At 36.1% G+C, this 16,263-nt stretch overlaps 1 protein-coding gene across 1 annotated transcript; it reads right to left on the bottom strand.

Moving 5' to 3' along the window:
- Positions 1–797: 797 nt before the first annotated feature.
- On the bottom strand, positions 798–15,997 carry LOC112559598 (inverted formin-2-like). Its single transcript, XM_025230931.1, is given in 20 exon segments — positions 798–4,236; positions 4,372–4,739; positions 5,253–5,642; positions 5,957–6,065; positions 6,282–6,446; positions 6,997–7,117; positions 7,383–7,561; positions 8,659–8,762; positions 8,765–8,915; positions 9,328–9,492; positions 10,037–10,152; positions 10,620–11,073; positions 11,349–11,475; positions 12,040–12,221; positions 13,031–13,104; positions 13,500–13,659; positions 13,941–14,056; positions 14,384–14,518; positions 14,745–15,004; positions 15,675–15,997. Coding segments are annotated over 19 exon segments (3,633 nt in total). The 5' UTR covers positions 14,977–15,004; positions 15,675–15,997; the 3' UTR covers positions 798–3,951.
- Between the last annotated feature and the right edge of the window lie 266 nt (positions 15,998–16,263).

Here is a 16,263-nt window from a genome sequence, read left to right as displayed (position 1 = left end):
AATATGACACATTTATTACTTATTTGAAATAAATGCAGAATAAAAAACATTTTTTTGTGCTCCCCTCAATCAAAATCTGAACAAGTGAATAAAAACATTAAAAGGCCACTCAAACACACCAGACTCGCTAAAATTCGTTGGACGATCAGATTGTACCAACAACTCTACTGTCGTCCTTAGGAGACTTTTACCAGCTTATCGTTTGCTCGGGTTTGTGACTGCAATTAATCTACATCAAAGTAAATCCGTTTGCCACGTCTGATAAGAGCTAAAAGGAACGGCGGCATTACGATAGTCATGTTCTGTTTTGTGACTGCCACGAACACCCCTCCCTACTTCTTTTCTGTTCTAGTTGCAGTCTTATGTTCATACGATTGTGACTGAAAGTCACTGGCTGAACCATAAGTCAGCAGAAGAAAAGTTTCCAAGCAGACAGAAGCCTGTTGCGTTAGAACGGAAGCATTCTTGCTGGCTGAGCGATTGATACAATAGAATCACGTGTTTAATTAAATGCCTATGTCAGATCTTAAGAGACAAGTCACAGGTGGAATGCTTATATCTGTGAGACAGAGTAACAAAGAGAGGAGAGAAGAGAGATATTAGACAACAAAACGGTACTAAAAACTCTGAAGAACACACAGGACAGAAGGATGAAAGATAACTTAGACATTTTTTTTACAAGGATAAGCTTTCTGAAAAAATGGTACTCTTAATGCAAAACGGTTTTATCCAGCAGTGATTGCTAGTTATTTTGATTTTGCTAATCTTCACTCAAACTGCATTTTCACAACGCTAGCTGCAAGCTAGCAAAAAGCTTTATTAGCCAAAAGGTTGCAATGTCACAATAAAGCAGGTCCCCAAAACAAGACGGGGAAAAAAATATGCGTGCCTCTTGAAAGACTTTCAAAATAAGTTGCAACTACAGAGCAATTTGAATTTGGTTTACCCAGTCCTTTGGCTTAGTGGGAAAAACGCCTCAAAATGACTGGTGCACAAGAGAAAAAAAAAAAAACCAAATGAAAAAAGGATCTCAATTCTCTTGATATACAAGACTACCACAGCCAGCACCTGTAACTAGTCTAACATCAAACACTCTACTAAATAATACTACCCTACAGCTTGAAAAACTGCACTCCATAGAACAAAGCGTCCACTTAAAAAATACAATTAACTTCAGGTTGTAAAGAAAAAGGACAAAAACTCACAGAGGGAAGGCAAAAAACTGCTACCAAAGACTAACAACATTAACACTAAGGAAGTTTACTTTTCTAACTACAAAGGTGACTTCCCTTCTTTATATCGTGCTCTTCATCAATACATAAAGACTGGATTGAATTTTATCTCCCCCTTTCCCCACAAAAAAAAAAAAAAAAAAAAAAAAAAAAAAAAAACCCTTCCCAAAATGCAATAAACAAGCATGCAATATAAACCAGCAGACCAAGCCAGCTGACCAGGCTAAATGTCTGTCCAAACCATCCTTTTGATCATACTGGCATTGAAGACCACAGCTTTTATAATTCCAGTGTCATCTCAAAGTTGTACTAGTATCTTTAGTGGAAAAAAAAAAGCAGAATATCTCGGAAAGTGAGATTTTCCTAAGGTAAAGCAATATGCTAAAAAAAAACAAACAACCCCAACTTAAAGTACTACCATAAAGATTGGAATAAAATCTTTCCAAAACTAATATTACACAAAGACATTAAAAAACCCATAGAATTACTAATTACTAAGTTGTTTGCATGATTGAGAAGCGGACGAGAAGTTTAAGTAAGTGAAAATATGAATTAGACTAACAATGAATCTGATGAAAGTTTTGTCTCAGTTGTTAACAGCCATGAAAACAAAATGCATAGTCATGTGGTGTCAAAACTGGTTCGTAAGGACCAAAAAGAAAAATCCTCGGAGATCATTACACAGCAGTCATTAAAAAAAAAAAAACCGACAGAACTGACAATAATGGAAAGGTAAAATCTGTAACCACATGTCACGTTCACTTGTACCAGATTGTCTTCAACGACACTTTCTACTTTATGCACTTCAACAAAACAGCCATAAGTCCAACAAAACAAATCAACCAGACATTCTGAGTGAATATATCCAAGAAAAGTTTGTTACAATCAATTTAAAACAGCTATTTCTTATTGCCAGAAAAAGTAAACATTCATTTATCTTTCGTCTAATCTGGAATGACAGAATAGAATCTCATAGCATATACAAATTGTATCCTCTGACCACCAGTCTCATAAATATAAACATTTACCATGAAATCTAGAATTCTCGTTCACTTCCACCAACTCCTCTCACCAAAAACATGTCATTTTATCTGCCATTAAAAAAATACCAGTCAAAATTTTAGGAATTTAAAATTTAAGCTGTAACACATTTATATTTTGAAATGCTATCTAGCAGAAAAAGAAAGTTTCCTCAACAGCTCTGCAGGCATGAGAAACCAATCATCTGGAATTCTACTGGAGCTGTAGTGATGAACTGTCCAGATAAGTAAAAATCAGGTTACACCAACAGACTTGTGATCACTTAGGTAGAGCTCTTGACACTGCTGGTCATACAGCAGGCTTCTGCCCACCTAGAGTAACAGATCCCTGACTAGCTTTACTCTTTATGGCTGCATGGTGCACACAAAAAATTTATGATGAGAAACAAAATATATAGCTCATATTGTTTACAATCACAAAACTTGCAAAACATAGCTTTGCAAAGAATCAATGCAAATAAATGTTGCAGCACACCATCGACTAGTTCACAAGGGACAAGTAAAAATACCACACATTAAAAAGAAAACCCAGAAAAACATAACATTTGAATTATTAAGGACATTTGTGGGAATATCCAATACACCATACACAAATTTTTATCACACAATTCCCTGTTCTGCCCTATACAATTAATCCTTACTTAACATTATTTTGTTGTAACATTGACAAAAAAATTTAAAAAAAAAAAAAAATGTTTCGGCCAGGTCTGGGTGGATCTTCTCTCAAATGTTTTGGGTCTTTATTTAGAAATGCTGTGATATTTTTGTGACCAGGAATAAACTGTAGGAATTAAATGTTTTTTACATGTATATTAATTAGTATAGTACAATAGACTTTATTATATGTTGTTTCCAAGAACTTATCAAAATGTTAAGTGAGGATTTACTGTAATCCCAAAATAGACACCGCAAACATACGCACTGGTATGCAATGCCAAACACTTAAATATGTAACCTGAACACTGGGGGGAAAATATTTTCTTACAAGACATCTTTTCATAATTGTCTACAATGACATCAATCAGAAAGTAAAAAAAAAAATTGTTGGCAAACAAAGATGGTTATCTCTCTTTCTATATATACAAAATATATGAACTCATTAAATCAGTATTTTCAAGTTAGGTACAGTCCCACAGCATCAAGTTAAAAGTAACTGCAAGCTTTTAGTACCTTTATGCATATTTTTAATACATTTTTTTACACATTTCTTTTTCTTAAAATAATTTTAGAACCCAGAAGATGGATAGCATGAAACAACCAATTTACAGAAGGCTCTAGTTTTAAGAAACAAATATAGGAATGTTTCAAATGTAAAATGTCAAGAATACACAGCATAAAAGAAACCAAACAATAGCTTCAGAAAATATAGCAATTTTCTGGATCAATAACAACATGAGATTAACCTCACAAAATGAGAAGCCCTCACCAAACAGATTTCTGCTGCAAATGTTGAAACATTTTGAAGGTATCCAGTGATCAAATAGTCTCTCACATATGCGTATGCATGCAGATAGATGCACACACACTGCTACACTTTGACTTCAAGGCTTCACATGGCACAGCTGGTAACTGGTGAATACAACTACTGCCAACATTAATTTTGACAAAAACAATGGATTGGCAGTTGCATATGTCACATTTTAATTTCTATGTGACGCTTCGATTTAGGCAGGGAACACTTATGCCACCATTTTGTTAGTGCGCAATTTAGAAGTACGCTTCAGCATTGGCTTTCTATTCTCCACATTGACTGAGCCAACATTCTCCTTGTTTTCATCTTCTGACTGCGAGCTGCCTCTTCCCCTTTTTGTCTCTTGAACTAGTGGAGGCTTGCTGATAATCTTGTGTTCAACATTCATTGCTGAGTTTCGGGGCCTGAGGACTGCTCTGGAGATCTTGCTAAAGAAAGTGCCAATCGAAGATTTTCTGTCCCCTTTTCGTTCCTTACCACTGTTAGCAGTGCTCTGAAAATAATTAAAAGGTCTTCATGACTGATGGATCAAACAGAAAGACAAGAGGTACATGAGGTACACAGCAGTAAGAGACAGAGACCAGAAGCAGTATCACTCTCGGCAAACAGAATAATAATTAGCAAGTACCTGGGGGACATAGACGACAGGGCCAGCATACAATGGCATGACATGCTCGGTCTTCCTCTGCTGCAGCCAGGCATCCTCAAGATTCAGCGTTGCCAATGTCAAGCTGCTCTCTGGAACAGCTAGAGGGGCACCTTGTCCAGCCTGTGCCTGATTTTCCAAAAGCCTCATCTCTGCATATTTCAGCCATTTATTGTTGGAATGGCAAATTGAATCTGTCAGATCACTGCGGCTACGGTGATGTTGGGTCTGCTGGCTCACCCTTTTTGTGGGTGTGCTCAGCCGGCCTCGAGATCTCTGAAGCTGGCCAATTCGTTGATGCTGCAGCTTGGAAGCATGACACAGCAGTTGACCATCGAGCAAGTCACTTGCTGGAATAAAAGAACAAATCAATCTTCTACCTGAAAATGCTTAATGACTACTAAATTAAAACTTAATCATGACATTACTAATTAATAAATTTCAAGGTAGAGAATTTATTAGTTTTTCCTTTGTGAGATCAGTAATAATAATAATAAATGCAAAATTTGTTAAGCACATACTCACACTCCTAAGGAACATGCTTTTATTGCCTAAGAACAACAATGGGACATGGGCAGCATACGAGGGACAGGAAAACAAACAAATAACACATGAACTAAGAAAAAAAAAAACAACAACAGTACTAATGATGAATAAAAACAAAAACAGAAAACGCAAAGAGGAACCCAAATAACAAGCAGATAGTTCTTGAGCAGAAAATGTTAAAAAAGAAATCCTGAAAATTCAGCTGTAAGACAGCAGGAAAACATTTCTCACAAGTGAGTTCAAGTATTTGTGCTCCCTATGTTATTCATTAAAACCACTGTCCAAGAAAGATATTCTGAGCCACCAAAAATACTTACCAGAACTGGTGATAATCTTTTCTGTAACAGTCTCTTTAACAGTCAAAGGAAATAGATCATCATCAAAAACTTCACTATTTGGACGATTGATCATGGGAGAACCTATAATACTTATGTGACTTAATTCCAGTGGCCGATTGTGCCTCTCCATTGACACTTCTCCCTTAGCTTTCTGATTAGATCCATTTTCTCTTGCATTTACTTCCTGTGTGGAGCGAGTATTATATTCTTTATTTCCTGTAGCCAGGTAGGCTTCATCCACCCCTGTCTCTTCTTGCTCAGGTGTTGGTAGTTCAGATCTGATGATGGGGTGGAAGTTGCCAAGATGGAGCTCTGTAAGGATATGTTCAAGTATCCTCTTCCTCTCCTCCAGCATGGAAGAACTTGCTCCTGATGAAGACAGAAAAGATTTAATAAAATTGTGCATATCTAAAATGCCGAAGAAATCAAAGAAAGTTTAATATTTCTTCCATTTTATGATCATAGTATACACTTGTCAAAAATTAAAAAAGATGACAGGTACAGAACAGAGAAATGTTATTTTACTTTGTCTTCTTTAAAGTACAGATGCACAAAGTCTCAAGACTCAACCTGCAATATCTCCAAAACATTCATTGTCACATTCAGCTTCTTTGTGTCTCCAATGTATGGTAGTCTCCTCTGTCTCTATCTTTGCTATAAAATTGAAATTTGAGCCCACTTACGAGCTTCTTTACCAAATTCCAAGGCCAGACGCTTGGTCTTCAATTTAGCCTTGAACTGATCACTACGACGACGAGCCTGTACCCTCTGCCGTTTGAACAATGTATTCTCCTGCAAAGGTGAGTGAAAAATGAGCTTTAAAAAAAAGAACCAAAAAAAAAAAAAAAAAAAAAAAAAAAAAAAAAAAAAAAAAAAACAAAAACAGACACTTCAGTCCATTTCTTCACAAATTTACAGGTATTAAGCTCTGTCTGCTCTCAGATAAGCATTATTTTTCGTATCTTAATATTGACTATAAAATGTTGATTTCACTATAGGGAAACATACATGAGAGGCACGGCGTAAGTCCTTCAGAAAGCTGAGAATCTGCTGAAAGCAGGTCTGAAGATTGAAGCTAGTGGCGGATTCACCCAAATACTCCACAACACGATTACAAAGTTCCCGCAGTTCTGCTGTAAGCTGCTGCACCTCATGGAAGTCTATTTTTACATTCTGATTAAACAACATACATGGTAAAGGAAGTGTTACCAGGCAAATTCATTTTCAGAAAGTCAGAAAGAAAAAACAGAAATATCCTGTTCTTCTCTGACGGATTTATATACCTATTCACATTTTTTATTTCCATCTTAAATAAAAATTAAAACACAGCAGGAAAAATGTAAGAATCTATTCACCTGATCTTCTCATTTGAAATTCATTTGAACGATGTGATTTTACTGAATCCCCATTTCAATGACACTCAAAGTTAAAAATTAATTTTATCTTTTGGAAAGTGACAATTTAACAAACAGCTAAAAAACCTAGGTGACTTATGCTAGCTTTTTATGCTGAAACCTCATTCATGCTTTTCAAAGATATGTTCAAAAATTGGACATACAAAGTCTGTCCGGAAAGTAACCATCAATCAACACAAACTGGTGAATGAAGGTTTTCAAAACTAGTGTTTCAGAATTTTCGATGGAAAACAGACAGACTAAGGCAAACATATTTGGTAAACATTTTAAAGCTGAGCAGAAATAGAAGACCTGACATGATCTGATACCTCGAGAAAGGTTTGGAAGATCTCAGCAATGGTAGGATCAGCAGACACCAGCTGTGATGTAAACTGTTTGAGTTGTGTGTTTATAGCTGCTACATCTTTTCGAATCTCTTCTAGTGAACACCTAGAAAATAAACTTGAGTCATTTTATGTAAGATGTGCTGCAGTGCAAAGTTTACAAACAAATGTTGTTGTGAATGTATGCAAACAAATGATGCCTCCCCATGGAGGTTACTGAACTTAACTAGATGGCATTAATGAGGACCACACCACTGAAATTTGCAACAAAGTTATCTAAGTAGTGAAAAGCAGTGTGTATATTAGTGCATAAATGAATGTTTAATCTTCATAAATGTTTAATTATATGCCTTCCTCTTATCTGAACAAACCTTGCTGCTTCATCCAGTCTTGAGATCTCAGAGAAAACTCTTAGGATTCGTTCATCATTATCTTCTGCTACTGCAGCAATCTCATGGAGCAAGGAATGATTGGGTTTTGTTGATTTAACAGCTTCCAGTCGTTTCAAGCTGGATAGATGCAGTCCGCTGGCATTGCCATTAAACTGACCCTGTAGTGACAAAACAGATTAAAACATGAAGATGATTTTCATGTTTATCTGACCATTATATCAAGGGTGAACATGGTTTCAGATGTATAATAAATAAATTCAAATCACATATAAGCTTGTGACAAAAGTTTGCCTCTGGCATACAGTCGGGACTTAGATTGCTTACATCTTTATGTTTTATCTGCTTGAACCTGAAACTAAATAAATGGATAATAAAGGTTTCAGGAGATGCATACTGGCCTTCTGTGTTTCTGTGTGTTGCTGTTTGCATGTTTTATGTGTTTCAATGAGTGAATTGTCATCGGTGATGAAAAACAAAAAAGGCCGGTCAAGTTTGCATCATGTTTGACGTGAATTCTAACTACGAAGTTTCAAAAATTCGGCATGCAGTGAAACTTTTTACCTAAGTTCTATAATGTCCACACACAAAGTGTTTGTCAACATGTTCCTGCAAAAAAGTTAATGCGATCTGAATTCTCACTTACAGTTGTTACTGTACTTTGTCCCCAAATCGTGGAAACTTCAATTGTTTTTGTCTAGTGTCTCTAGTAGATGATGGAAGTTGTGTGTAAAAAAATGGTTGTTCGAATAATTTCATTAAATATCTAATAAGAATCTCAGAAACACGAACAGATTGACAGCAGCATATAAATTTTGCTTCAAACTGAAAGACTTTGTCCAATTGTAATGACCGTAAGATTTCACTGACACTCCGTAACTTGTGAACTTTTTACAGGCACAAGAATCCACTGAGCAGTTATCTTTTTAACTAAACTTATGGATACTTCATGCCACATACTTTCAATAGAGCAAAAACAAAACAAACAAGAGTATTAAAATTAATTTTACAACACTTGACCCATTTTAGGGGTCAACTTTTGTCACAGGCTCATATGCTAGGATCCTACTCAGCACTATAGACTGAGTTAATGAAGAAAAAGAATACAATTCTTTCCCACATCTGCTATTAGTAACTCGTCACCTCTAGAAGAGAAAAAAAGAAAAGAAAAAAGAAAAGAAAAGGGCAAACTTTGTAAATGATGGTGAAATTTTCTCATGGTTCTTGAGATTTCAAAGGTTGTCGCTTGCAGACTTACTTGATTTAGAAAGTTTCCGAGTTTAAGAACCAACTGCAGCAAATCTCTCAAGTCTGCACTGTCCAGAATAAAGCTGCAGGCCAATGCCATGGTTCTGAGAGCTTTTTCACTTGTGCCATGTTTGCTGAAAACTCTACGCGGACTTGGTGACCAAGAAGCAGGGTGTGGTAGTCTGGAATGTCAGCCAAGTGCAGCAGAAATTGTTCGGCCATCCCAATGTCCAGAAGGCTGCCATTGTATTGTTTAAGCATTGACACCTGAGGCAAGCAGCAATTAGAAAGCCATCAAAGAAAGACCAGCATAAAAATAGCGAAAGGGGAAAACAGTAAACATAAAATTCATTAACTGTTCTTGAAGTCATTTTTGATCATCTCTATTAATTAAAATCCCATTTAATTTACTGTTAAACATTACTTTGGAGTGAAGCTGAAGCTGAATAGATTTTGGCATACAAAGTTAAACTGGTAGTTTTGTAAAAACACCAGTTTACATGAACTTGCACCCACTCCCCTTGACTTCTATGTCCGACTTCAAAAGCAATTTCTTCAGTCCCCAAAATCTATAGATAAGAAGCAGGCTAACAAATTTTCATTTTAGGTAATACTATAAAGACTGCAGATTGTAAAATTGAGCAGTTTATTTAAGAAAATTTAAGAATATTTAAACTACCTCATCATGACAAGGAAGAATGTCATTAAGATATTTCAGAAGTGGAAGAGTCAATCCAGGTGCTTCTTTGTCTATCAAATTACGAACCAGTTGGTCAGGTTCAACCTCAAGTCGGTTTAGGAAAAGGTTAATTCTGAGCCGTGTCTCTCCATCGAGAAGTGGAACCTGACAATAGAAATGTAAAACTCAATGAAATAAACTACAACTGAAACTGCTCTTAGGCTCAAAATGTTTTGTGAATGAGCCTACATCCTGCTTCTAATACTTGATTTTTTTTTTTTACTAGTCTTTCTACACGAGAAGATGTTAACAAATCTGATGAAGTGTTTCATCCTTACCAAACAACAATGACACTCTTGATCAATTTATATGGTGTATGAAAAGACAAACATCAAATATTAAGTTATTAAAAAAAGAAGCATCTCCGTCAAACTTTTTCCAAAATAACAGTGTAGTAACAATGATGGAATCTTTCAACTAATTTTGTTTACAACACCTTTACTGTGCTAACAGCTAGAGCAAACGCAAGCTTGGTACAGGACTGTTTTATCTGTCTGTATAATGCATTACTGGAATAAAAAAAGGCCACTAAAATTTGAGATTTGCCTTAAAATTGTGTGAATATATGCATTTCATGCAATCCCCAACAGGCAGTACTGCTGAAACTAGTGTTTCATTCCATTGTTAACAATCCTTGAAACCGACCCACCTCTTCATTAGCGCTTAGAAGACGTGTCTCTGCAAAGAGCTGCTCAAGATTATTGTAGTCTGGTTCAAGTCTGAAAAAGACGTCCCTTGGTTCCCAGATGGAGCCACTGAGGGATTCTAGCAAAAACAAGGCTAGTTGTTAAATGGAGTCTAGCAACATGCAATATCATTGTTCTTGGACAGTGTATGCATGCAAGCTTTTGTTTCTTTCCATGTGTGAATGCTTGCACAAGCACACAGGAATGTGTACACAATTAAGAGTATGAAAATATGTACACAGAAGATATACACAGATCTACACGTGCGCAGAACATGTTATGTTTGCAAGGCTACATGGATATCTTGCACACACAGGCAACTAGATTACTCTGGGACATCATCTTACAAAGGTAGTATATAAGCACATTATCTTTCTCTACCATGTCCCCCATCAGTCATTTCTCTATCATCAATCCTCATAGAAGAAGCAGACAGTAGAAGACAAACTCTCAAAATTAAGCCTCATCATTTAACAGCAAAGAAGAGAAAAAAGATGGTCTTTATTTATTTTATACACCATATATTTTATAAAGAGCGTCACATACCTAATACTTCCTTTTGGACCACAATCCACTTAAGGTTGCGCATTGGACAAGATGGAAATGGCTGAAAACTTGTATCAAACTTCTCAATCTTTGATCCATGCTGGTATGACTTTCCTTCCCAAGAATTCTTCCTTATGCACACATTAATGCTTGGTCTTTCCATCCGAGCTTGAGTGCTTTGAAAAACTGCCCAGAAAGGCTGCAGATTCAAAGCTGGCAATGAGGCTCTGTCCAGTACCACTTTCTCAATATCAGACTCTGTGGTTGGAGGAGGGGACAAAGCATTTAAATTATTTAGGTCTCCAAGCAAGTCAGGCTCAGATGCCTTCAACTTTTGCCCCAAAGTCTGCTTTGCTATGTCATCCAGGTTGTCATACAAGCTCTGATCTTTCTGTGTGGGAACAGGTTCTGTGGCCAGATCCCCTGATACTTGATTAACTAGATGCTGAGCAAGCTGTTGAGTAGCATATTAGCATTTTTAAATCATTATAAACCACAAGTTAGAATGCAAAATCAATAACTAATGATTTCTCAGCAAGAGAAGTTGCCAGTAGCATAGCTGTTTTGCATTTATCAATATTCTGTCATATTAAAAAAAAAAACACTTTATAATCTAAATGAAATGCATGTTTGTAGTAGAGAAAGTTAACTTCATTAGATATCTACGTCCCAAATGGCTTGACAATGATGCTAAATAATAAATCAGATACTATGGCTTTTTTTTACTACCTGGGCCTCTTCACTGAGTAAATCATGAACATTCTTGGATGAGAGAGATGACAGTTTGTTCACTTTCTTGTGACAAGCATGCACCAGGTGATGAACCTGTTGTTCCACTTCATTCCACAAATGCTCCCTAAAAGCATGCACAGGTGATCAATCTTTTCCTCATAACAAATAAATGCAGAGGTTGCACTCATACACAATGAAACACCAATTTTCGTGAGAATAAATTCTTAACTTTCTAGAATAAGAAGCATTCACATGCATAAACTTGCACCTATACCAGAGAAACCACTGTCACTTATACTAAAGGTGAGACATGAATCATGCTTCATCTAGTCACATTTGGCAAGCATTCAAACTTCCCAGGTGTCTGCTATTTGCAAGCCTATTTTCCGAGGTGTTTTTTTTTTCATAACCTGATTGCTCTTATGAAAATGTCACAACAGGCAAGTTTCACTGATGTTTTGAAAAAAAACAACAAAGCATGCAGCAACATCTATCATAATAAACAGAAATGTGGGTAATGTGCAACAGAAATAGTTAAACATAATTTCCAAAGCAACAATTTAAAAAAAAGCATGCTGTTCCAAAAACTGCATTATTTCAACAGAGAAGAACCACTCACAAAAATGTTTTAATGGAAAGTCACATTTTGACAAACAAATCTCCCCTCCCAACCACTAACACCAGTTACCTCTCCTCCTTGTCTAGCGTTTCTATGACCAGAAGGTCCTGCAGGACGTTGACCAAAGATGCCATTCGGCTGGTGCCAAATGTTTTACTCTGTAGCAGATCTACAAGCTCTGCTGGACTTGAGAGGTCTGGCTCTGACTTACTTAGTGCTTCTTCATCAAGATGCTTTCGATCATGAAATACCTGGCAAAATAAATTGTTGCAGCATGATTATAAAGTTCCGATCTATTGGCTGAAAATATTTCACTTTTAATAGCAGTTCAAGAAATAGTAACATTACTGTTTACTGGTCATATTCATTAAACAGAAAAATGTGTTAGTTGATGTTCACAAAGAGAAAAAATAATACAGTTATAAAAATTAATCCAAGCACTAAACATAAAAAGAAATGATGAAATTCACACTAAGGTAACAGACCCTTTTCAATTATAAGATTTAAAAAATTGTATAAAAAATACATTTCCCATTATAGCTATAAGAAAACCTGATCTATACTAAACACAAGTTTAAGAAAAAATATAATTTTGAGATTAAATTCTCTTTTTACAAGGCTTTCCAGATGATATGACTGCTCTCTAAAAGCTTAAAAGGCCAAACAAGTTTTCAGCAATGAGTGAGCATCACATGTGGAAAGAGCAGATTAGTGAACACCATGGTAACCATTTAAAACACTGGTGAGTTGAATTTGCGTTTGGCATTTTAAGTTGCTAGAGAGCAGTTACTCAATTGACTAGAAGAGTGCTCTGCACAGCAGGCACGTGCTAGCATAGTCAGGGAAACAACTTTAAGGTGGTTAAAGAGCTAGCATAACCCTCTATCTCCCATGGTCATGTCATCTGGTAAAATCAAAGAAATTAAGATGGCACCATGCATTGTCTGACTGCTGTGATTTGAAACACCACTTGAATTTTATAATTCATGCATACACAATGCATACCTGCAACAATATTACTTCAAAATGAGCTTCTGTGGTAAACACATTCAGTACAAACCTGTAACTGAATCTGTAGGTCATCATCAGTTTCCTCTCGCTGAAGGAAGTTAATGATATCCAGAAGTGTTAGACCTAGAAAGAATTGAAAATGAAATTACAAGAGTTGATTACTATATTCTGTAGTTTTTTTTTTTTGTTTTTAAGGAGAATAGAACAGTGTTCTAAACTCTGCTAGACATTAATATATTTTCCAAATGTAACTCTGACCATTTCAAACTAGTTGGTATCAGGACCAGAGTGGTACTTGGAGTTGAAGACATCACAAAGAAATAAAGTTTACATCATTTCTGAAGTATTTTAAAAATGCTCTTTTAACTATTTAAATATATGTTTTAATTCTGCTGGTATCTAAAAGGCACAACAGTAGAAGGTACAAAATATGGGAAATGAATCTCACTAACTTTGCATTTTAAGCATGATGAACATTTGAAAAAGAAAGTAAAAGCTCCAATACTTCAAATACTTACCAATCATCTCATTTCGAATCTGGCATCTTTGACTAAGATCAGGATTACAAGTGATAAGAGTGTTAAGGAAAGTCATGACTGCAGTTTTGTGTGGAACCGTTTCAGCAGACTTCAGTTCATTGACCACAATGCTAAACTTGTGATACTGGTTAGTATCCTTCTGCAAAGTAAAGTATCCACCATAATGTATATTTTTGTTTTTAAAAATTGTATAAGATTATAAATAAACATAGAAAACCAGAGCAATTTTAAGTGGCAACTATTAAATAATGAAAACTTGTTAGCTATTGCAATAAGCATCAGTTTACACTATACTATTATTGTATGGAAGCACAAAGAGGAAAACTTATGTGAGATACAAACATGTGATAACACTTATGCATGCAAGTACAAAAGTAAATAAACTTCTACTGCAAGTAAAAGGTAAAATAATATTCTCACCTTCACGTGGTCTAGACCTGCCATCACACACTTATAGCCTAATAAACTGTGGGCACATAAGGCAGCAACCATTTCTAAAATTTGTTTCTTTGGCAGTGTATTACCAATACGAAGACCTGAAATGATATGTCTTGATGTGACCAAACCCAGCATTGATATTATAATTAAAATGCAGCAAATGTGAGCGGCATTTCTGATATTAATGTCTTTATTCACTAAAGATCAGAGTGAAGAGATTTACTCAGATTACATATCTAAAATACATTGTATATACTGAGTTTATAAAATTAGCAGAATTTAGAGTATATAATATCAAAACGTTTTATCTGCTCACTGTCTAGAAGCAGGGCACATGCTAAAGAAGTTCAATTGTCAATGCAATGATAAACAATTATTCATACACTTAAAAAGATCAAATTTAAAAAAGAAAATTAGCATCTCACCAGTTATCAGTTTGTTGGCAGAATCCGTGGAGTGCAACAAATGGTTTATGCCAACAGATGTATTGAGAATGGCACGAATGCAAGATATACAGTCAATCTGCAGTATTGCATCACTGAAACTTGTGAAAGCTGTCCCTGTAAAATAAAGCTGTAACTGAACCTGGGTTTTGTCAGAGTGATCAAGAACATAAGAAAAGTGCTTTTAATATACAAAATATGTTTTCTAACTACATACACAAATAAAAATACAAATTATATGAAATGAAAAGATCTGAGCCATTGATTTTTAATAGTTGAAGCTCTCTTAACTCCATTTTCTCCCACCCAGTGAGGCATAAAAGATAAAAAAATAATCACAGACCTGTCATCTGACACAAAGCATCAAGCAAACCATCAAGGCCACCTAAAGAAACAAACTCCTGGAGCCATGACATGCTACTGCGTTCAATCTGAGCTCGTAGGGCATAGTAAACATGGACCGAAGGATTCTGAGAGGATATGACACATGTATATGCATCACATCCATCAAGATGAAATTTCAGCTTATCTGATGTAATGGTAGTGTCGATGTCCTTCTCTTCTGGTGTTCCCATGTTTTAATATGTTTTCTTGTTAGTCTATCTGAAAAAAAAAATAGCAAAAGAGTCAGATGGACCAGATTTAACTGACTAGGTAAGACAAAGAAATAAATGATGCACTTTGTGATCAGAAACAGATAAAACTGTTCATGATTAACAAAATTTTCCACATGCGTTTTTTTCCCCCTTGCAAAACAAGTATTCTATCTGCATCTAAAAATCGATCGTTGGTTAATTCCAATCAATGTGATTACCTGTCTACTAAGTTACCATTGGCGTAGACAGACATGCTATTTTCTCAGAGGCAGCCTTAGCAGTACAAGGGTCCCTGTGCGAGCGTTATATAAGAGCAGTAAGTGTAGGCTATACAGCGTACCACAAGATTAATCTCCTATTGCAAGGCCCCCTTTCAGGCCAGGTTAACCCCAGTTGCCATCCCCAAAGGCCGCCTCTGTATTTACTACAAGGACGAAGGAAGCTAAGGTTAAAAGTTCTCACAAGGTCGTTGTGCCTCATTACACCGTCATACGCATAGCGTGGAGAGCCTTTGCTGGAGATAAAACGCAATTCACCTGCAAGTTTATATTCCACTCATCGTATCTATGCAGCTTCGGTTAGCTTCGTTTAATTATTATTTTTGTTTAACTAGGGAACTGGATCGTTACTTATAAATAAATGCAGCAAAGTAGCCATGTAGCATAATTATAGCTTACCAAAAAAGATGGTTTAATCCCTTTATCAGTCACAGGTACCAATCTCTAGTGACGTAATCCGTGATTAACCGCGTTGGTCACTCAGCTTATAAACAAAGTTCTGATATTTCTTTATCCAACAATCTTGCCTACGCTACCACTTGACTGACAAATGAAGATGAAAAAGCAGTAGAATATGGTTCGCTTGGAAGATTTTAAATCAGTTTCACATCTTGGAAAACGGCTAACGCGTTGTAAAGACTCGCACCTGCGGCTATGTAAATACAAAGAAATGAATCATTCTGCAGCGTTTGAAAAATGGCGCTCCACGTCTCACCGCAAGGGACTTAACTTATGTTTACAAAAGTTGCTCCCCGTGAACCGCGCAGTTTGAAAAATCGTATGACTAGATAAATAGTTTCTGTTGGCTATTCTCACACACGAATGTAGCCACCGTAACATAAAACATGGCTACTATACTAAGTACTACTTGTCAGTGAAGACGAAACGGAAACTGAATATCGAATACATCTCAAAGCCGACGGAGATGTCTCGGCATGATCTGTGCATAATCATGGACGTCCGTGGTACCATTCTGCGATCAAATTCT

The sequence above is a fragment of the Pomacea canaliculata genome, linkage group LG3 (genome assembly GCF_003073045.1).
Source record: "Pomacea canaliculata isolate SZHN2017 linkage group LG3, ASM307304v1, whole genome shotgun sequence".
Lineage (NCBI taxonomy): Eukaryota > Metazoa > Mollusca > Gastropoda > Architaenioglossa > Ampullariidae > Pomacea > Pomacea canaliculata.
The sequence above is the reverse complement of the archived record's forward strand: the minus strand, read 5'-3'. Positions and strand labels throughout refer to the sequence as shown.